This window comes from Typha angustifolia, chromosome 15 (assembly GCF_048772165.1).
Source record: "Typha angustifolia cultivar Huaian chromosome 15, ASM4877216v1, whole genome shotgun sequence".
NCBI lineage: Eukaryota > Viridiplantae > Streptophyta > Magnoliopsida > Poales > Typhaceae > Typha > Typha angustifolia.
The window spans coordinates 2,242,016-2,260,973 of NC_133253.1; the positions used below are offsets into that span (position 1 = coordinate 2,242,016).

The following is an 18,958-nucleotide window of genomic DNA, read 5'->3' on the forward strand; positions in this document are numbered from 1 at the left end:
AGTTATATGCATCTTGGTTGTCTTATCTCTAATATCTTTAATATATATAAGCTATTAAGCATATAGTTTTATAGAAAACCACTTAAAAAAAACTTAAAAAATCAACACCAATCTAAAAAAGCAAGCACATTAATTAATCTGGGACCCATTTTAAAATGGGCCCCCCACTTAAAGTGGACTTCAGAAAGTGATAATAGTCTATAGAAACCGTGATAAAGACATGAAATAAATAAACAAACAGAAATTTATGAAGTATAGACAGATGCATATGTTTGGATGTGTATGCACGTAGAAGTGGATAATCTTTTCACGAACTTTATAGGTGTCTAAATAGCACTTCTCTTATATAATATTGCATCTAAGATAATTAGTTTCTACAGTCTTTTGTGTCATTAGTAAACGCAGGCATATTAATAGCTAGATCATTATTTATGCCAGAAGATGAGTTCAAGGTTTAATTTAGACAGACATACTTGACACCAGCAATTAATTCTTAGAAACTTAGGAGCATCCTCACGTTCTGCATGCATAGCACTTACACATCTTTTGAACGTTGAGAATTTATAAACGACTGGTCAATACTTGGAATACTTGGAAGTGGATTGCACGCTAAGAGAAAAATATGTTCTTAAAACTTCAAGTAAAACAGCTTATGTTCTTAAAAAAACCTTAGTAATTAAAGAGCCGATTCTAAAACTTGGCAGTGCTGTGAAGTAGGTTCAATCACCACCAATGCACATTCATATATATATATCTCTATGATATATAAGATGCTGAATTCTTGTTCCAGATACTTACCAAGTGGTCATTCTGCCTCTTCGTATAGCAATACATGTACTAAGTACTGCACTTTAAAGAAAAATATATATGGTATATAACTATATATTTACTAGAGAAAGCCCAAATGGGAGAACAATGGCATACATGCCATAGGCGATGAGCATCCAAGTCATCATATGTATGATGTATCCAATAATTCATCCCCTGAAAGGGTTATTTATGCATCCATGTTTGAATTCATGGATGTGTGGAGGAAAGCAAAATAAAAAAAAAAGAAGGAAAAACATAATGCCCCTTTGAAGAAACTTTTACATCATTGCTTCCGAGAGATTGATAACCTGCATTAACAAAGAGATTTCAGTATTCAAATTTTTGTTACTTGAAAAATCAAGGTTATCTGGATAAACAGTTTGCTGCAATCTATATCCAAGTTACAAACTCTGAAAGTGATTATGTGGGAAGAAATCTATGAATAGTACTAAAACACATGCAAATATGGGGTCAAAATTCAATTTGAAAGCCTCTTAAATCTACTTGTATAATATGGAGGTACCCCAATCTAAGTGAGGTATCAGAGCTGTCATCAATGTCTGGTGGCACTCCCAGATGTGATGCATTAGTAACTGATTCAGATGACTGCCCATCTTCACATATAAGATTCTCTGAAACAGTAAACACCTGCTTCCCTGCCTTGGCCATTTTGATCACCTGCATCTCCACATCATCCTTGAGAAAAGAAATGAAATGCGTAAGAGAAGAAACAGAGGGTGGTGGAAAGAAAAGATTACTTGCTCCTTTAGTTGGGAATTTTCTTCCATCAGTTGTATTTTCTGTTGGCAAAGCAAAAATGAAGAGATGGTTAAGTTCAACAAGAGCTGCATGGTAAATTTTGACCTACATGTTATCGACACAAATTGAGACGACAAGAGATTGATATTCAAATTATGGCTTTTATGAGAAATCCATCAGAATTACAAATCTGCAATTGCTCTGTTAGTAATAATAGCATCATAAGATTTAATCTTATCAGTTTATCAGTTAGCAACTCTACTCCTCCACAATCCTCAAAAATTGAAATGACTGGAGGAATGCATGAGCCCACATATTCTTCTGTGAAGAAAGCCATATACTCTGCTTTTGCCTTCACAGACACTGAAGAAAAATTGATGATAACAAAACTAAATTTTCATGAATGTATCATCGTCTACAATATGTGACACAAGGACAGACCAGCAGGAGCAAGGGTAGTAATTGATCCTATACAGTGCATATATCAGAAACCTAGAGAACCCTATCACGGTCTTTAAAGAAAGCCAAACTCACCTTTTGTTGGAGACTATTGATTTCTTCCATTATATGTTCATTCTGTAAAATGAACAGCCACCAGGTAAATAACATGCAAGAGTAAACATAATCAAGTCAAGATGAAAACATACTTTTCTATCAAGCACATGACTTAGGCCTGTTTCGAGGACCTTCTCAAGTTGCTGCAGCTCTTGGATAGTCAATTGCTGGAGCTCTTCTCCTCTCATCTGCCTGAAAATATATAGAAAATGCTCTAAGTTGTAATTTTACTTGATTTCAGAGGCAGGGGGTACCTGAGATGAAGGCTTGCTTCTGAAATTTGCGTGCTCAATCTTTCATAGGTGCTGTGTTCTACCTGGAGATCAACATATTGATGCTGAGTAGAACTGCTACAACTTATAGCTCTATACAACTCTCCAAAAGAGTTGGTTTAACAGTTAAAGTTCTAAATCCTGATCTTCGCACCACTTGAGATTTCAAACAACACTTCCGGCATTGTTTTGATTTGTCTATAGAAAGCTTAATTTATTCAAACAGATAATTACTGATGATGAGATACCAGGATAGCTTACATTCAAGTCAAGAGTTGGCTCCTTTGCTTTCTGAAGATTCTTTGAGTGCATACTATGCTTTTCCATGATATCCTTCATACTTCAATAGCAAAAATAAGAGTACTGTAAGCAAATCAAAAGGTTTGCTCACAGAAAATACGCCTTATAAAACAAGAAGTTACTCTATGACTGGTCTTTGAACAGGTTCCAGTAGATTCCTAACTTGAAAAGCGAAATTTGTTGGCACAGAAAAAGAAAAGGCAGACATGAAAACAATGACAATCTTGTAGCAGGATTATACGTTCGTAGAAGCAAAAATTGATAATTCGTTGAATTCATATCTATTGTGATAATCATCACAATAAGAAATATATAAGTTTTCATTTGACAACAATATCTTGAAAATTACATGGGAAACTTCTTTACCATACATAATGTGTACTCACCTCTCTAGCTAAAATAATTCGCCACATTCGAGACATTTGTAAAATCTATGGATGTATCAGTTTAATGACAGTTATATGCAGCAATTATTTCACTATAGTCAGTAGTTTATGAATCTCGTTCATGATGCAAGTTATGAACTAATTATGAACTTCATGGACCATATTGATTGTTGATTTTGGAAAAGAAACTATCGAATGTGAATATCCATGAAGGACATAAATTGTTTCTTAATTTGAAAATAAATTATAATTAGGGTGTCTACATATGCCAACGACTGTTTAGGAAAAACATTGAGAGGCCAAAACAGTTGGCTGATGGCATATACTCTGTTGTGACCATTCAATTAAACAAGAAGATTATGATACTGCTGGGACAGTAGACAAAGAAAAAGTAGTTATGTTTATTTTTTTAATGATTTATTGCTTGGTCAAGAAATCCACAAGATGTTGATGTTAACTGGATTTTAATTATTTATTTCAATTTTAAATTTGTATATATCCAAAATTATTAGTGGGCTAAAAAAATGTGGAAGTATCCGAAGACTAGCTTTTTTTTAGATTAGAAAAAAAAATGTTTCAATAGGAAGGTCAATAATACGATGATTCAACATCATAAAAAGTTAGTTATTGAGAAGATTACTTGTGTTAATATTTAAGGGTGTCTTGCAATTTATATATATGGCCCGAGAAGATATGAAAGTTGTCACTTTCTGGCGTTATACTTTGACAGTACAAGAGATCTCTCATAGAGGTTCAAGTACAATTTCTAAAGATTATTTCTACTACAGTAAGAAACTAACGCAAGGGGCATCAATGAAGATGATACAAACTTTGATCCACTGATTCATGTACAAATATTAAAAGGAAGCTGTTCTCTAATTTGTTAATTCTTATTAATACCATATTAAAGGCATCAACTTTTGAGAAATACAAAAGTTGAAAGACTAAGAAAAATGTTTAAACGTTATTAAGAAAAACGGAGTTAATTCAGCCACATGCATGTAGGATTATGTATAGACTAATGTAGGACCCAAAACCCTAGTTGGACAAAAAAAAAATTCCATAAATAGAAAGTTTTCAACCTAAACTCATAAATACCTACGTTATCTCAACACAAACACACTGGAATAAACAAAATCAAAATCTAAGCTCTACATGAAAAGGTATAAGTAGAACAAAACTTTCCTAAAATGGCAATATTACTAGTTTGAAGGCTTGATCAAAATTGAAACGATGCAAAGTGGGTTTAAGGTTACTTATTTGATCCTTAACTACTTATGGGATAAGAAATTACAAAAGTGTCTAAAAACCCTTGTTGTAAACTATTTAATCTAAGGCTTTGGTGTTAATTGTGAAGTTATTTACATTGTGCTATTGATTTTAAGTTGAATGATTACCTAATGGTAAAGATGTGGTAAAGTTTATTTTAAAAAAGAGTGTTTATGATTGGATTATGGTTCCATATTTTGTGTTTATATAGCCAATGATAAATTTATAAATTGCAATCAACTTGAATTTTTTTCATATCCAGCCAAAAGGAAGAAGCAACCTTGATTCTACCTCTTTTACTATTGATGCAATTAACAAATCTATGTATCTTTCTAGTCCAGCTATATGCAAAATCTTAGAGTTTTCTATTTAGCTACCTTAAGCTAGAAGGTCCATATCGAAAATTTGAACAAACTTAATCAAATTACTCATCCTTTTTGGATCTCGCCTACAACACATCTGTCTTCAGGGCTTAAAACTGGTAACTAATTACCTTGAGCTCGGAAATGAAAGCCCATATTTCCTCAACAAAAAGAGTACTTCTATTGGTTCTATGGTATGAGATGCAAATTTTACTGACCATCAAGCCATTTTTCTTGAGAAGATGGGCTACTGCACAAAAATTTAGCAAATTATGATATGACATTAAATACCTTTTGTATTAATACCTTCGACTTGCAACAATCTCGTTGACATTCTTCACAATGTCAATCCAATAAAATATCAACCTATTGCATATTTGGTTTTAGAATTGTGAAGAATTCTTAAACTCCACATCAGAATGTGAAGAATTCTTTTAATATTGTATATTTGGTTTCCATAAATTTAGTGCAAGAGACAGGGTAACATACTTGGCATTTCTAGCATATATTCTTGCATCACAGAACTTTCTACTTAAAGGTTATAAAGATTCTCAAAGTATATAGGATTTAACAGTGACATTGGGCTTATAGTTTTTCAGCATGCTATTCTATATTCAGAACTATATATGTGGCTTACATAGTATGGTTCAGGCATATAGCATTATATAGTCGAATATGAAAGTTCCTCATGGTTTTCTCTAGCTCAAGCATGTTGACAAACTATTACAATTTTGCTCATAAGCTCAATTGTATTTCAATTGCCTTATTGAAGCAGCTTCATAATTTTGGAATTCTGAGCTTCCAACATGTGGAGCTTCCTCTTTAACACTAATATAATACTCCATATGTGTTCTATTTGAGGTCTTTATGTTCATCTTGTTTCTCTGAAGATGTTCCACTAAAGGGTGCAGCTTCAGAACTTCTCATAGAATATGCTCGTGAATAGTAGTTCTCTTATTTTCCCAGCATCTTAATCTAATGAAATAGCTATATTTTGTGAAAACAAGAATATAATTACCAATGGATCTAATAGAGAACCAAAATAGTAGCCATTTCTTGAGGTGCTTAATTAACCATGTGTGACATCCAAAGTGGCCATTATACACCATAATATAATTTAATTAGAATTTGGAAGTGCATTTAGTTTCAGACTCTTCAGTCATAGCAAAGCTGTTATTAAGGTTCTCAAATTGTAGCCTAATAGTGATAAAAATTTGAAAAACTGACTCATCAGAAGAGATACAAGGAATTCATCAACTAATAAACTTGTTGATCTAGTGATATTGTTCAATAACATCATTTCACCATCTTCCTTGTCCTTTCCTCAGGTTGAGCTTCTAAAGTTCCCTCGGGGTGCAAGGTTAAATCTTCAACATGGTAGCAAAATCAAAGTTTCCAACTGATTATCGAATTTGTTCAATTGTTTTACATGAAGCATTCTCATCTTTTCAGGTATCAAGTATAATCCACTCCACAGCTGAAAGCAGAAGGTCTGGTTATGATGTCACCCAATATTCTATTGCATGTTAGAAAAGTATGATAATACCACTGGACTCAAACCATAGCTTTAGACAAACCATCTCTTATGTTATTTTGTTGAGTTGAATTGACATGATGGAAGCTAATCAAGATATTCATAGCATAACCCTCCAGGATAAACAGCTCTAAGATTTACTGGTGAAGTGATCATGCATATAATTTCCTTTCCAGAAATCATTATTATTGCAGCCATATACTAAGGATCATATAACTAAGTGAGAAACAAGGAGAAAAGAACCTTTACGCTGCATGCATAGATGATAGATGCATGAATCATGCAATTACTTTTTCTGTCAATAAGTGGCCATATAGGACGAGATTGTTTATACTAGCTTCCTTTTAAGCCCCAATATCTATATCTAGGAAAAAAACTGCTCACCAAGCAACTAGCTCGGCACCATAGAAGTCTAGCTCAGGATACACTTTGCATCCAAATATTTCCAAAGAAAACTCACATCAAGGACAAGTACAAACTCGCTAGTTGACCAAGTCGCCAGAACTTCTCTTCAAGACCTTAGTTTCTTAAGAAATTCTTTAAAAAGAAGGAAAAACTCTATCCTTCTCCATGCAAGGATTCAGCACAAAGAAATCGAACCCTCAACACCAAATCCAAGAGACGAAACCAAGATCTAAGTCATGAAGGCATCATCCACGTGACCATCTTATGAACCCGGGTATATTAAAAGAACGTTCGGATCTCTGAACCTAGAGATATTATTCCTGCACCTCATTCTAGGCTATAAGACATGTCTTACTTTCTACATCAAGAGAAAAGCCTACAAGGCCAACAACAACCAAAAAGAAAACAACTATACTGTATATAAAGGGAAATAAGGAACTTTCTTTCCTTCGGGCCAAAGTCGAGTAATTAACGGAATACCTCGAGCTTGCGAACTCGAAGAGCTTCCCAGTGGAGGAGAAGACGATGAGCGCCACCTCAGCATCGCATAAGATGGAGAGCTCCTCGGCCTTCTTGAATAGCCCTCGCCGCCTCTTCGAGAAGGTCACCTGCCGCGCCGTCACGTTGTCGATCTTCCTTATCTGAATCCTCTCCCTCGCCATCCCCCTCCTTCACGTCCACAAAACCACACAAAAATAAAGACAAACAAAATTCGAAACACAAAATTATAACAACAAAGGATGTGAGAAACATTCACGTGGATGAAACGGAGTACAAGATTTACCCCCTAGGTTTCCAAATTAAGGGGGGCGTCTGGGTACGGAAACCCTAATGGGGGGGAGGGAGGGATCTCGGAAAGGGAGGAGGAGAACGTGGAAACCCACCAATGTGAGGTCGGTAGTGGATTTCTTTTGGGGAATCTCTCTCTCTCACTCTCTCTCTCTCTCTCTCTCTCTCTCTCTCTCACTTTCTTCGCCCAATTGGGGTTCGTGGGTTCGTTCGTTCGTCCGTTCGTGGCCTTATCTTTATGGGAGAAAGAGGGAAGAAAGAGAGAGAGGAGAGGGGAGATGGGAAGGAGAGGCAGCTCTTTTTATGGCGAATTGACGCCACAAACGCAGTGTCACAGTCACAGCTCACAATGCTCTCTCTCTCTCTCTCTCTCTCTCTCAAGATGCACTCATATTTTTACTCCTTTTAGGAGCGTTTAAATGGTAAAAAATAGTTAGAAGGAAAAGGAGTCGATAAAAAAAGTTTGATGTCTCCCATGGCATCTTACCTAGAAAGTTACTCAGGAGTATATATGTCTACAGTTAACTCACTTATTAAATGCAACCCCAGTTACTGTTTCACGTCACTGTGACGTGATGAGTCAGGTTCTGAGCAAATACTGGACGTCAATATCTTGACTGGAGTAATGTAGGATATATGCTTTACTTCGGTATATTAATCACTTGCATGTATCAGAATCATCATGATCATAATCACATCTGTTTTAATTTCATGGACTTTCGTGTTTCATTCTGAAACTGATCACAGTCGTATCGAATAGGTATAGTCCACGTGTTAACGCAATCTACTAATATACCTACCTAAATCCATTTTCAACCACCACCAAATTATACACTTCGGAGTTAGGCATGACTACCAATTAGTTAGGCTACTAATGACCATTCGATTGGATAACTTGTTGATCAGTAACTTCTGGCGATTGGTTTATCACAGGATGCTGCTAGTAAGCACCAATAAAAAGAAATTTTCTAAGGCAAGAAGATAACAATTGAAGCCTTCTCTCTTTCTCTCTCTCTCTCTCACGATCAAAGCCCTAATCTTAATTATAATTATCAAAAAGTCCTCACACGGTCTGGGTTGCCGAAAGCCGTAGCCATGCGACAGGCTCGCTCTTTTTCTTGAAGAACAAACACTATTCTAACATCTACTTGGAGTTACTTCTAGTTCTTGATAGCTTGGCTTAATTACTGATGATGTCATTATCTTATCTAATAATTACTAAAATTGTGTAGTTAATTATGGTTTTTATAATGCTAATTCTACTGCTGATGATCTAATGATTTTATCTTTATTTTAGTACTTATAGAATCTATTTATCCTACCTACTAAAATAATTCTCACGAGTGGTTTTGACTACGTATCTATTCCACGTTAATTTCGTAATATTTTAAATGGTTTAGAAAAAAATTATATAATTTTGCTTTTAAGGAGTACAAATACGATAGTAACTCATATTTTAAGAGTAAATATGTATTTAAACTTAAATTGTTATGTATAGACTGAAGAGTAATTCTTTTTTAAATGACAAAGATATTTTTGTATAATTGAATAAAGTGTAATAAAGTGCATTCTAAGTATAAATATAATAATTATTTAGAAAATAATATTCAAATAGTAAAAATAATATTTATTTATTTTTGAGAGAACGACAGTAGTTAAGTTTATTCATTTGCCAACCATGCACACAGTGGTATTATTTATGATACTGAATTAGACAACCTTGATATTAGTATAGCAATCTTTTGGGAAACGTTGGCCTCCCGCTCATTGACCTTGTTATTAGCCGTGGTGTTTTCAACGAAGATCTAACAGTCACTTATAAGATCATTGCTATAGATCTCAGTTGAGTCCATGCAGCAATGCCAAAGATTGGCCACCTGACTTCCTAAATAAATTCTATCAACCTAACAGTTTTCTTTTAAAATGATAAAAAAAAATAGGGAAAATTTTATTTCGTCTCTTTTGTTTTTTACTTGTTTAAATCGACTATTATTTTTTTACCGTAAGTCTTAAAAACAATTCTGACGTTAAGTTAATTTTAACGTAAGAGAGCCAATGAGATGGGGCTGTTAAGTTTCTAATTTCTTTGAAGAAAGAAATTTTGACCCAATGAAATATGATGGAATTACATTTTCAAATAAAATAATTTTGTTTTTAAATATAATTTCTAAAATCTCAAAATTGCCAATGACACTTTACTTATTTGGTTGTACATCTTTTTATTTTTTAAGATGTTTTCCCTAGTAAATAAGAGGAACATAGTTAGTGAGAAGCTATGATTTTTATTAGAGAATAGGAGGGTAGTTAGATAAGAAAATTTTGGAAGAAATTTAATTTAATAAATGGTTGAGCTATCTAAGGGTATACTAGTAATTTTAGTACTCTGAGTTGGGTTAGTTTAATTTGAAGGTTGATTAGTCTCTAATACAGAAAAACTGATGTAAGAGATTAGTAAATAGTAAATAAAAAAAAAGTTAGGTCGAAACAAAAATAACATAAAAATATAAAAAAGGGCGAAATAAAAATTTTCCTCAAAATATTTTTTATAATTATTTGCATATTTATATATTTAAAAAAAAACTAAAATTTTAAATTAGCCATCACAGGTACATATTGCTACTTTAAAGTTGAAGACCAAAAACTAAAACAAATCACTCAAATACAATCATATTATAAAGACCTATACATATATGTGAGTCAATTATGATTTGCTTCTCTAAACACATATATATAACTTTACAATTTAAATAATTACAAATTAGATAAATAATATTTTTTGTAAAACTTTTCATCGGCCAAGAAAAAATTAATGTTGCCATTCAAAATATTAATTAAGATTAGAGAACTAATTCAATTCAAAATGTAGTTAATTTCTTGTTCTTTATGCAGAAGAGAGTCTTTGGCAGTCTGGACAAAGTGAGTGAAATTAAAATATCCATACCAAACACATGCAATAATATGAGCATTCTTGCTCTTAAAACGGAATGCTTGTATCAAATGTATTTTTTATTTATTTATTATAAAATGTTATGTTTGCGCAATACACAAACATTCTTGCTCTTCCAAGAAGTCAACCAAATAAAAAAAAAATAAAAAAAATTTGTGGCAAAGTTGACCTATTTGGGATCTCCAGGTTTGGAAAAGAAGTAGATTAGTAGAGTAATCCATCCTAAGACAACGTCTTAGCACCTGGAAGTTTCTAGTCATCCTAAGAAGTTCAAAAGAACACAACAAAAGAAAAAGTGATCCTAGGAAAGAGAGTATTGAGAGCGCGTTCGTTTTTGTAGCCGTTTTCCTCGATCAACGCTCTCCCTCTTTCCCTTCCTCCTTATTTGATCGACTTCTTCCGTGATCAATTCCCCCACGGGCGGGGATACCTCGTTGCCACGAAAGAGGTGCGTCTCCGAGCCCTAATTTTATTCGAGATTTGCTATATTTCTTTCGAGAATTCACTCCGGCGTTTTTAGTTAGGGCGGAATTTTCCGATCTCCTCCTTTTGTTCATCGGGGATCCGTGGCTAGGGTTTTAATTGTTTGTTGTTGCTGAGTGATTGAGGGAGCAATTCGATCGCCTCGTTAAAATGGTTCTATGTTTTCTATACGGATTGAGGCGGAACGAGTATTTACCTTGTAAATTTTGTTGAGAATGGTGTCTAGGTTATCCTTTGATTACTTGAGAGATCAATTGGGACATAAAAGATTGGTTACCTATCTTTAATTTCACTTTGTTGAAATTATATACAAGTTACAAAGATTCTCATGTAGGTAAAGATTCGATTTCAGTCATCCAAGTTGAGAAATTTAGGCATGAAGATCTCCCACTTTGGAGGATAAATATCTGTAATAGTTTTGTGGATACATCTGTTTATTTCTATTTCCAGAAAAAAGAAGAAGAAGAAAACCTTTAAAGATAACCATGACCAGCGCAATTGAGAAATAATTGTCACTTTGAATTGCATTAGAATGTCTGCTTTCTTGAAATTAGCTATCCGGCTACTTTGTGTATATTCCTTTATTGTGCCTACTCAAGACAAAAACAGATTGAAGGACCTGAACTAGAAGATGGAAACTAGCCTAGCTCACTGTATTCATTAACGTGAGTTATGGCTCACATCAGTTCAACTTCAGCATGTATAAAGCATGAAAGATTGACAGATTGATGCACCATGTGATGATTCTGCACATATAGGCTGCTTTGTATATTCAGTTCTAGTAATATAGACTATAGAGATTAACAGAGAGCATTTACTGTGTGCATCTTGAGATGGTTAGAGTACTCAGTTATTGAACTATATTGTTATTTCACTACTCATAAGTTACTTGCATTGTTTGAATTGGACTGCTATTCAGGATCAAGTAACCGGATGGCATTTAATAAAATCAGTTCTGTGTGGTTTTTGCCAATAAAGTATTGTTTGTATGCTTAGTCTACTGTGCTTTGAGTTATGCAACAAAGATAGAGGACATCAATGTTACATCAAGTTCAATTATTTATCGAAACTGATAGATAATTTTCAGTTTTATGTTGCTAAACTAACTGTATTATTAATGTGCAGGAAAGAAAAACGATGAGTTGGAGAATTCCTTTTTTTGGGTAAGTTAGTATATCTGCCAATGTTTTCCTTTGATTTTAATTCTTTTGTAATGCATCTGTTCTTATTTTCTTTGTTGGGGGGTGGGCGTACTTAGGAGTGAAAAGGCTAGGCTAGTAGAGTCAGAGGTAAATAAACAAATCAAATAAGCTGAACTAGTACATCAATTGTTTATAATACTTTCTTTTGCTTTAGATTTTCTTTTTTACCACTACACATGTTAAACATTATTCAGTGTTTTTATGTTGAACTTTACAATCCAAAATCATGGTTTCAAGAGACTGTACAGGCACATGAAAAAACACCCAATGCCTACACTGCTAGATGCATGTTTAAGAGGAAGTCTAGAAATTAAGTAGGCTTAAAAACTGTATAAATCAAGTAAATGATGAATAAATAGAGATCCAGATTAATACTTGAGAGTTGAGACGACAAATTAAAACAACTATATCTACACTATGGTCATATCAAGCCATCAATTGGGCATCATCTCCAACAGTCCAATACTATGGCAAGTACTATGGTGGATACCTAGCAGGTCCTAAGCAGCTTTTAGGGCGGATCTGCCTAACCTGGTTGCCTAGGTGCAAGAGCTGTCATTTTATTAAAAAACAAGAATCAAAATTCAATTATCTATGATGGTTGGACGATAGCTTAATTGTTTTTAGTATCAATGAATGTTCTCCACATTTCAGATTATGGTGTTTTTGTGATTTTTACCTTAATGCCAAATTGTTTTGATTCTGCATAGCAACCAGGAGAAAGCTACTTTTGAGTAATCCCAAATTCCTATGGTGCCAAAGTTATTCATTATGGGAACTTTCTATATTTATAAACTAGTAAATCCTGCATAGTTTTGCTGCTGTACAATCCCTTGTTGGCCGTGTAATGTTGCTAGTGTAACTTAAGCTCTTTAGCTCTCTCAGCCTTTTTGAATTATCTCTTTGGGTTCTTGATAAGATAGAAGTCAAGGTGCAATATTCCACGTTGCAATGCATGCATGATTGGCACAAGAATTATAGCATGTAGAAACTTGTTGTAACTTGCATTTAACAGGATAATGAGCCATTTGAATAGAATGAATGACAAGTACCATTCTAGGAGGATTATGTATCGCATACGCATTATGAAATATTTACTTAGTTTATCTCAACATGCTTGAATATATGGTTGCAGGTCTTCCCAGCAGCAACAAGGTCAGCCAAATTTCCAGGAGAGCCCTGCACAGTCTTGGTACCCACCCTCATTGCTTAGTTCTTCGCGCCCTTCCACACCAAGTAGCTCTTCCAGTGTCAGTCCATATCAAAAAGCTCCTGGCCACCCTCAGTCTCCACCACATGGGCAACCGTCACCTGCAGAGGCAGCAGGAATAATTGCTCGCCTGAAAGATAAAAGGTAGTTACTGATTTCTCTTTTCACTGCTACTTCCTATACTCTATTAGTCACTTTAGGATATATTTTCTCCTCTTTTGGCTGCATAGATGCTTATCTTTTACTTTATCTATCTTACCCTATTGTTCTTGAACCATTCTTTTTCTGATTGTGGGACTTGATATATGCCTATCAATGCATCCCATAGTTTATGGTGAAACAGGAAGAGATATCTGTTACAAAATCAGAAGTACATGATCCGTATTCCATAGTACACTGGCTAAATCCATATTTTATAAGTTTTCTTTGAAAATAAGGCATATTTTCCCTGCTTCATTATGAACCATAAGCATGTCTTGTAAGTTAACTGTGAAAAAATTACTAATATATGTAGTATGGCACTTAGTGACAGTGCTAATTACTTTTCCCTCACTTGGAACTTAGAAGTTAGAAGGCTATAAAAGAAGAAAGAATGATAAAAATGAATAATAATGTACAAATGCTAACTAGTATGTTAAAAGCAAAGGAAAGAGCTACTACCACTGAAAACCTGGAAACTGTCATTTGGCATGGGATCTGTTGTATATAGTAAGAAAAGGAGATAATCTGTGTCTAGCTGGCACTATCGTATTTTTTATTTTGTTCTGCTTAAATAAGAAAGATTTTTAAAGGTACTTTGCAGCAGCAGTGGCTTCACAGGCTTGTAGGTTTCTGTAAAGGTTTGATTTATTATTTTTGTTAGAGGCTTCTGAACTTATTGGAGTATGGTTAGTGACTTAGTTCATGTTTTAAGCTATAGAGATCATATTAAGAAATCTAAATTTTAACCTTTTTGCAGCCTATTATATAGTAGAAATCTTTGTAGCTGGTAAACAGTCAAGGAGACACCCTCCTATGTAATTTCATTTCTAGATCATCTTCTTCTAGATGTCAAATTGATTACTTATAGCTGATATTTTATCTTTTTGTACTTTTGATCCTATGAATAGAATTTTTCAGATATCTATGTGTGTGATTTTCTAATATAATGATCACTGATCTGGACCTTTCCAGACATTTCAAAAGATTATTTGTGTTTCATGACTTTTCCTTTTCTTCTTGCAAGTTGCAACAATTGTACAAACATATGGTTTGTGTGCGACTATATGGTTATGATGTTTTAATTCTTGTATAAACATATAATCTAGTGTTCAATTCTCTTACAGTTATATCTTTCTTTCACAGAACATTGTGCTTTTAGTTCTGTCACTTATTGTTGTGGTTGACCTGCAGTGTTGATGAGTTGCGGAAGCTTCTAAATGACAAAGAGGCATACAGTGCTTTTTTCAATTCACTCGACCAAGTTAAAATTCAGAACAATGTAAGTTCAAGACCACATTCTTACTAATCTGCACCTTCTGTGAGTGTGATTAATATTTTTCCAACGATAATGACACTTCTTGATAAGCTCTCCTTTCTAATTTCTGCTAGTCAAGAAAATCACTCAAAAATCCTCTTAGTTCATTTGGTTTGGTTTTACTTGTGAACTAACTTATATAAATGATTTTATATCTAGTCACTGATAATGTTTATGCTACTAACTCATCTTTGCTTTAATGCATTTGGGAATTTTTGTGGTCTCTGGAAGTTGCTGATACTTGCAAATGGCTTTGTTGGAATATAGAGATGTTTACAGCTTTTACTGGTTGTCTATGTTATGGTTAATCCATTTTCTGCTTCAATGCATTTGCAGTTTGGTCTTGACATAATCCTCTTGCAACGGTTTATCAATTTCTTGAATCTCCAAGGATCTCCTTTATTGCTGGAGTGATGTTGATTATATTTTTCTTTGGTTTTTCTAAACTCAATTTTTTGCATTAATAAGATTAAAACTGGGCAACTGTGCTCTCATCTGACATTTTATGTGTCCACTTCAGTTACGAGATGAGCTTCGGAAGGAGACATTGCAAATTGCTAGTATGTTGCTTATTTCATGTGCCAGACATGCTTATTGGTGCTTGAATTCTTTCATTGTATAGGCTAAGTGTGGTGCATTTTGATTCCGCAGGGGAGAATTTGGAAAAAGAACCACGTATAACGGAGATCAGGAATCAGGTAGAATTTCAACACCTCATTAATTTACAATAAGCATTGAACCATATTACCACCATCAGCATTATCATGGAATCTTGCTTTTCTATAAGAAGCATCATGCATCTGGTCTACACTTGCTGTATAGTATCTTTCTGCTGCATGACTGCTTTTCTGCATCTGCTGATATATGCAGTGCACTGTAATTCGGACAACCGAGTTGGCTGCTGCTCAAGAGAAGCTGGCTGAATTGGAGAGGCAAAAGGAAGACATTTTAAAGGCCTGTTCTCCCTCTGCACTGCTTGACAAGTTGCGTGGTAAGGAAATGCACAAATGCTTATGTAATCTCGGTTCTTTTAGTTCAGACTTGGTTCCTAACTATAAAACTGGACATGGATAACATTATACTGTCTAGCCATAACATCAAACATATGCAGATATATGCCTGATTTGATAGCCAAAAGTAAATGCTTATTGGTATATGTGATCCAATAATAATGTTTATTGGGTGTCTTATTTGCTCCACAGAGGCAATGAACAAGGTGGACGAGGAATCTGAGTTATTGAACAGAAGGCTTCTGGAAAAAGAGATTGACCTTCCTACATTTGTACAGAAGTACAAGAAGCTCCGCACCACTTACCACCGACGAGCCTTGCTACATCTTGCTGCCAAGACTTCAATTTGCTGAAAGGTTGGAGGCTTTCTCTACTTGGATCAGCTCCAGATATTAGAGCAATGCAGCATTTGATATTGCAAATCTGCTCTAGTTTCTTTATTTTTCTTTCCCTTTTCTGATAAAAGAAATTGACTGTACCCTGCCGCCAATCGATATTGTGAATCAGAATCTGCAGTACAAACTATGCTTGTGTGGCGGCAGAAGGAACACTTTCTATGGACTCTAGATCTCTCTAATTACTCGAAGGAATCCAAACTCGCTTATTGTGTCGGTTGTGTCCTGATTGGTACTTCAAAATTCTACTTTGAGTGTGCTGGGAACGAATGGGAATGAAGCTTTCCTGTATATTTATGCCAAACAGAGCTGGTTTTCTTCATTCTTTTCCCTTAGTTTATGATATGTTGATTATAGCAACATCGACTTGAAACTGCATTATAAAAATGGAAATTAGAATTCCTTTTCACTACAATTGCCACCTAGGTAGGGGTTTCTTGCGACGTGCTTTAGAATGTTATCAATGACATTTATATTAGGGCTACAAGTGTCATAATTCATAAAGATAGTGAGTATATTAGTTTTGGATTATTTATACCTGTAACGCATTGGAAATTCTAATCATAAAATATATTCTCCATTATTTAGAGACTGGCCTATCTTCTTGGAGTAGTTAGTTAGCCAATTCTTAGTCACACGACTGACGGACGACGACTCACACCTCAACGGGGTTTTGCTCAAGATTTATGTTAGAGGTTTTGGTGGGACCCTTTGTAAGCTTCGGAAAATCTGTTACAACTGTACAAATATATTCTACACACACATGCGCGCACGCGCGCGCACACACGATCGACGCCCAACTACTTTACGGACACAAAATTCCAGGCCATCGAGATTCGAGACTCAAGACGCTAACTTGCTCGGCGTCCACCTGGCTCACCTCTCCCTTTTAACTCAAAATACGATCCTCCAGTCTCTAAAAAGACGACATCGCCCCTCCTCCGATCTTTAACCCTGCAATTAAATTTCTTGCAGTCCTTCTCTTCTCCACACTAATGGACCACCACATCTGGCCCGGCACCGGCACCGGCGCCGCCGCCGCTCCGGTTCAGACAGAGGCGGAGAGGTGGCTGGATATCGCTGGAAGGCTCCTCGCTGCCAAGGACCTCGTCGGTAGCAAGCGATTCGCGGAGCGGTCCGTGGATTGCGACCCCCTCATCGACGGCGCCGATCAGATCCTCGCAGTCGCAGACGTCCTCCTCGCCTCCCAGCGCCGGATCAACAACCACGTCGACTGGTACGCCGTCCTCCAGCTTACCCCTCCCATCTCCGGCGGCGGTGCCGCCGACTCCACCGCGGTGAAGCGCAGCTACCGCCGCCTCGCCATCCTCCTCCACCCCGACCGCAACAAGTACTCCGGTGCCGAGGCGGCCTTCCGCCTTGTCGCCGACGCCTTCTCGGTCCTGTCTGACCCCTCCAAGAAGTCCCTCTTCGATGCGGAGATCCAGATCGCCACCTCATCCACCTCGAAACCTTCGCCTCCTGCCTCCTCTTCCTCCTCTTCCTCCTTCTGGACGGCGTGCACCGCGTGCTGCCATGTGCACCAGTACGCACGCGCATACCTGAACCGGTCCCTGCGGTGCCCTAACTGCGGCCGCGCCTTCCAAGCCGCCGAGCTCGCTGCCCCGCCGCCGGTCGTACCGGGAACCGACATGTACTACTGCGTTTGGGGTTTCTTCCCGCTAGGGTTTCCCAATGGCCCTGATCTCAATTCCGGATGGAAACCATTTAATCCGGTGTTTCCCTGGCGCGGGGAACAGCCGCCACCTGCCAATCAGACGCCGGAGAGCTCGATTCGCCCTGGAACCGGAAAGACACAAAATAGTCGCAAGAAGGGGACTGCGGTCGAGCCGCAGCGAACGGCGCCAGTGACGAGGAATAAGAAGACTATGGCGAGGAAGAAGGTCGGAGGGAGTGTAAAGAAGCGATCTTCCGGTGGGAATAGTGAGCCATTGGGTACTAATGTCGGCGGAGAGGAGGTCAGGGGGATAAATATCAATGAGGAAGTCAGGGCTCCAGAAAGTGGGGTCGGCATGGGAACGCACGAAGATGAGATGGTGAGCTTTCATATAGATGTGGATGCCACTGATGAACTTCTGGGTAATCTCCAGAACCTTCCCTTCTTGAAGGATGAAGAGATTCAGTTGCGGATGCTGTAGAACGTGGTTTCTTGTGGCAGTTGTGGTGTTGTATGACTAATTGAGATGATGGCTGAGCCAGAATTATGTTGTAGGTTGTATAACTTGTTTGTAACTTTACCTATATTTTCATTTTTGAATAATAATTCTAAGCATCAATCTTGGAACTTTCAAGAGGCATTTCACGTTTCTGCGAGTTTGGATGTCAACAAATTTACTACTGAACGTCCAGTCGATAGTGGTACTTTGCAGAAAGGAAAATTCTAGCTATGCTTTCCTTGCACAAGCATGAACATCAACTCTACCTGACATGTCAGGTACATATTTTAACTTCTCTTCATTCTTCTGTCATTATATGCATTCAATTTTAATAATTCTTGTAAAGATGATGTATACTAGAAATTGGTATTCATTTCATTCATTATTAGTGTTCTTTAAATCCTGTCTGTTAGCTTGCAAGTGATGGGAAGTTTAACTTTTAGATAGTGCAACTTTAGATACTAAAGTTAACTGGATGATATGAAATTTAGCTAAGAGAGTTCCACCTTATGTATTCACAGACTCTGCTTCATCAAGCAACAAGTGCTGTATATCACTTGTTGTTATATATCCATCC

At 36.3% G+C, this 18,958-nt stretch overlaps 3 protein-coding genes across 6 annotated transcripts; 2 read left to right on the forward strand and 1 right to left on the reverse strand.

The window, feature by feature from the left end:
* Positions 1 to 850: 850 nt before the first annotated feature.
* Positions 851 to 7,770, reverse strand: LOC140778090 (MADS-box protein SVP-like). Of its 4 annotated transcripts, none has more exons than XM_073122636.1 (9): positions 7,437 to 7,770; positions 7,133 to 7,321; positions 2,658 to 2,736; positions 2,379 to 2,440; positions 2,256 to 2,316; positions 2,104 to 2,145; positions 1,569 to 1,610; positions 1,334 to 1,488; positions 851 to 1,118 (listed from the first exon to the last, which is right to left on the reverse strand). In XM_073122636.1, exons 2-9 carry the CDS (start codon positions 7,312 to 7,314, stop codon positions 1,094 to 1,096), a joined length of 648 nt encoding a protein of 215 aa, XP_072978737.1. In that variant the 5' UTR covers positions 7,315 to 7,321; positions 7,437 to 7,770; the 3' UTR covers positions 851 to 1,093. The 4 variants fall into 4 exon arrangements, with proteins under 4 accessions (XP_072978737.1, XP_072978735.1, XP_072978734.1 ...); XM_073122634.1 differs by having other exon boundaries at positions 2,217 to 2,316; positions 7,537 to 7,768; XM_073122633.1 differs by having other exon boundaries at positions 2,217 to 2,316; positions 7,410 to 7,768.
* A 2,841-nt stretch (positions 7,771 to 10,611) lies between these two features.
* LOC140779760 (vacuolar protein-sorting-associated protein 37 homolog 1-like) lies at positions 10,612 to 16,430 on the forward strand. The gene is made up of 8 exons (XM_073125002.1): positions 10,612 to 10,836; positions 11,997 to 12,034; positions 13,209 to 13,427; positions 14,676 to 14,763; positions 15,320 to 15,359; positions 15,451 to 15,497; positions 15,670 to 15,790; positions 16,002 to 16,430. Exons 2-8 carry the CDS (start codon positions 12,009 to 12,011, stop codon positions 16,160 to 16,162), a joined length of 702 nt encoding a protein of 233 aa, XP_072981103.1. The 5' UTR covers positions 10,612 to 10,836; positions 11,997 to 12,008; the 3' UTR covers positions 16,163 to 16,430.
* Positions 16,431 to 17,004: 574 nt separating this feature from the next.
* On the forward strand, positions 17,005 to 18,516 carry LOC140779541 (uncharacterized). The gene has a single exon (XM_073124649.1). It carries the CDS (start codon positions 17,200 to 17,202, stop codon positions 18,361 to 18,363), a length of 1,164 nt encoding a protein of 387 aa, XP_072980750.1. The 5' UTR covers positions 17,005 to 17,199; the 3' UTR covers positions 18,364 to 18,516.
* Positions 18,517 to 18,958: the final 442 nt, after the last annotated feature.

Coding starts and splice junctions, on each gene's coding strand:
- LOC140779760 (XM_073125002.1), top strand. CDS start 12,009: ATGAGTTGGAGAATTCCTTTTTTTGG. Junction 14,764..15,319: donor AAGTTAAAATTCAGAACAAT/GTAAGTTCAAGA, acceptor TGTCCACTTCAG/TTACGAGATGAGCTTCGGAA. Junction 15,360..15,450: donor GGAGACATTGCAAATTGCTA/GTATGTTGCTTA, acceptor TTGATTCCGCAG/GGGAGAATTTGGAAAAAGAA.
- LOC140778090 (XM_073122634.1), bottom strand. CDS start 7,314: ATGGCGAGGGAGAGGATTCAGATAAGGAAGATCGACAACGTGACGGCG. Junction 2,441..2,657: donor AGCCAACTCTTGACTTGAAT/GTAAGCTATCCT, acceptor GTTGATCTCCAG/GTAGAACACAGCACCTATGA. Junction 2,146..2,216: donor GTCATGTGCTTGATAGAAAA/GTATGTTTTCAT, acceptor TTCATTTTACAG/AATGAACATATAATGGAAGA.
- LOC140779541 (XM_073124649.1), top strand. CDS start 17,200: ATGGACCACCACATCTGGCCCGGCACCGGCACCGGCGCCGCCGCCGCT.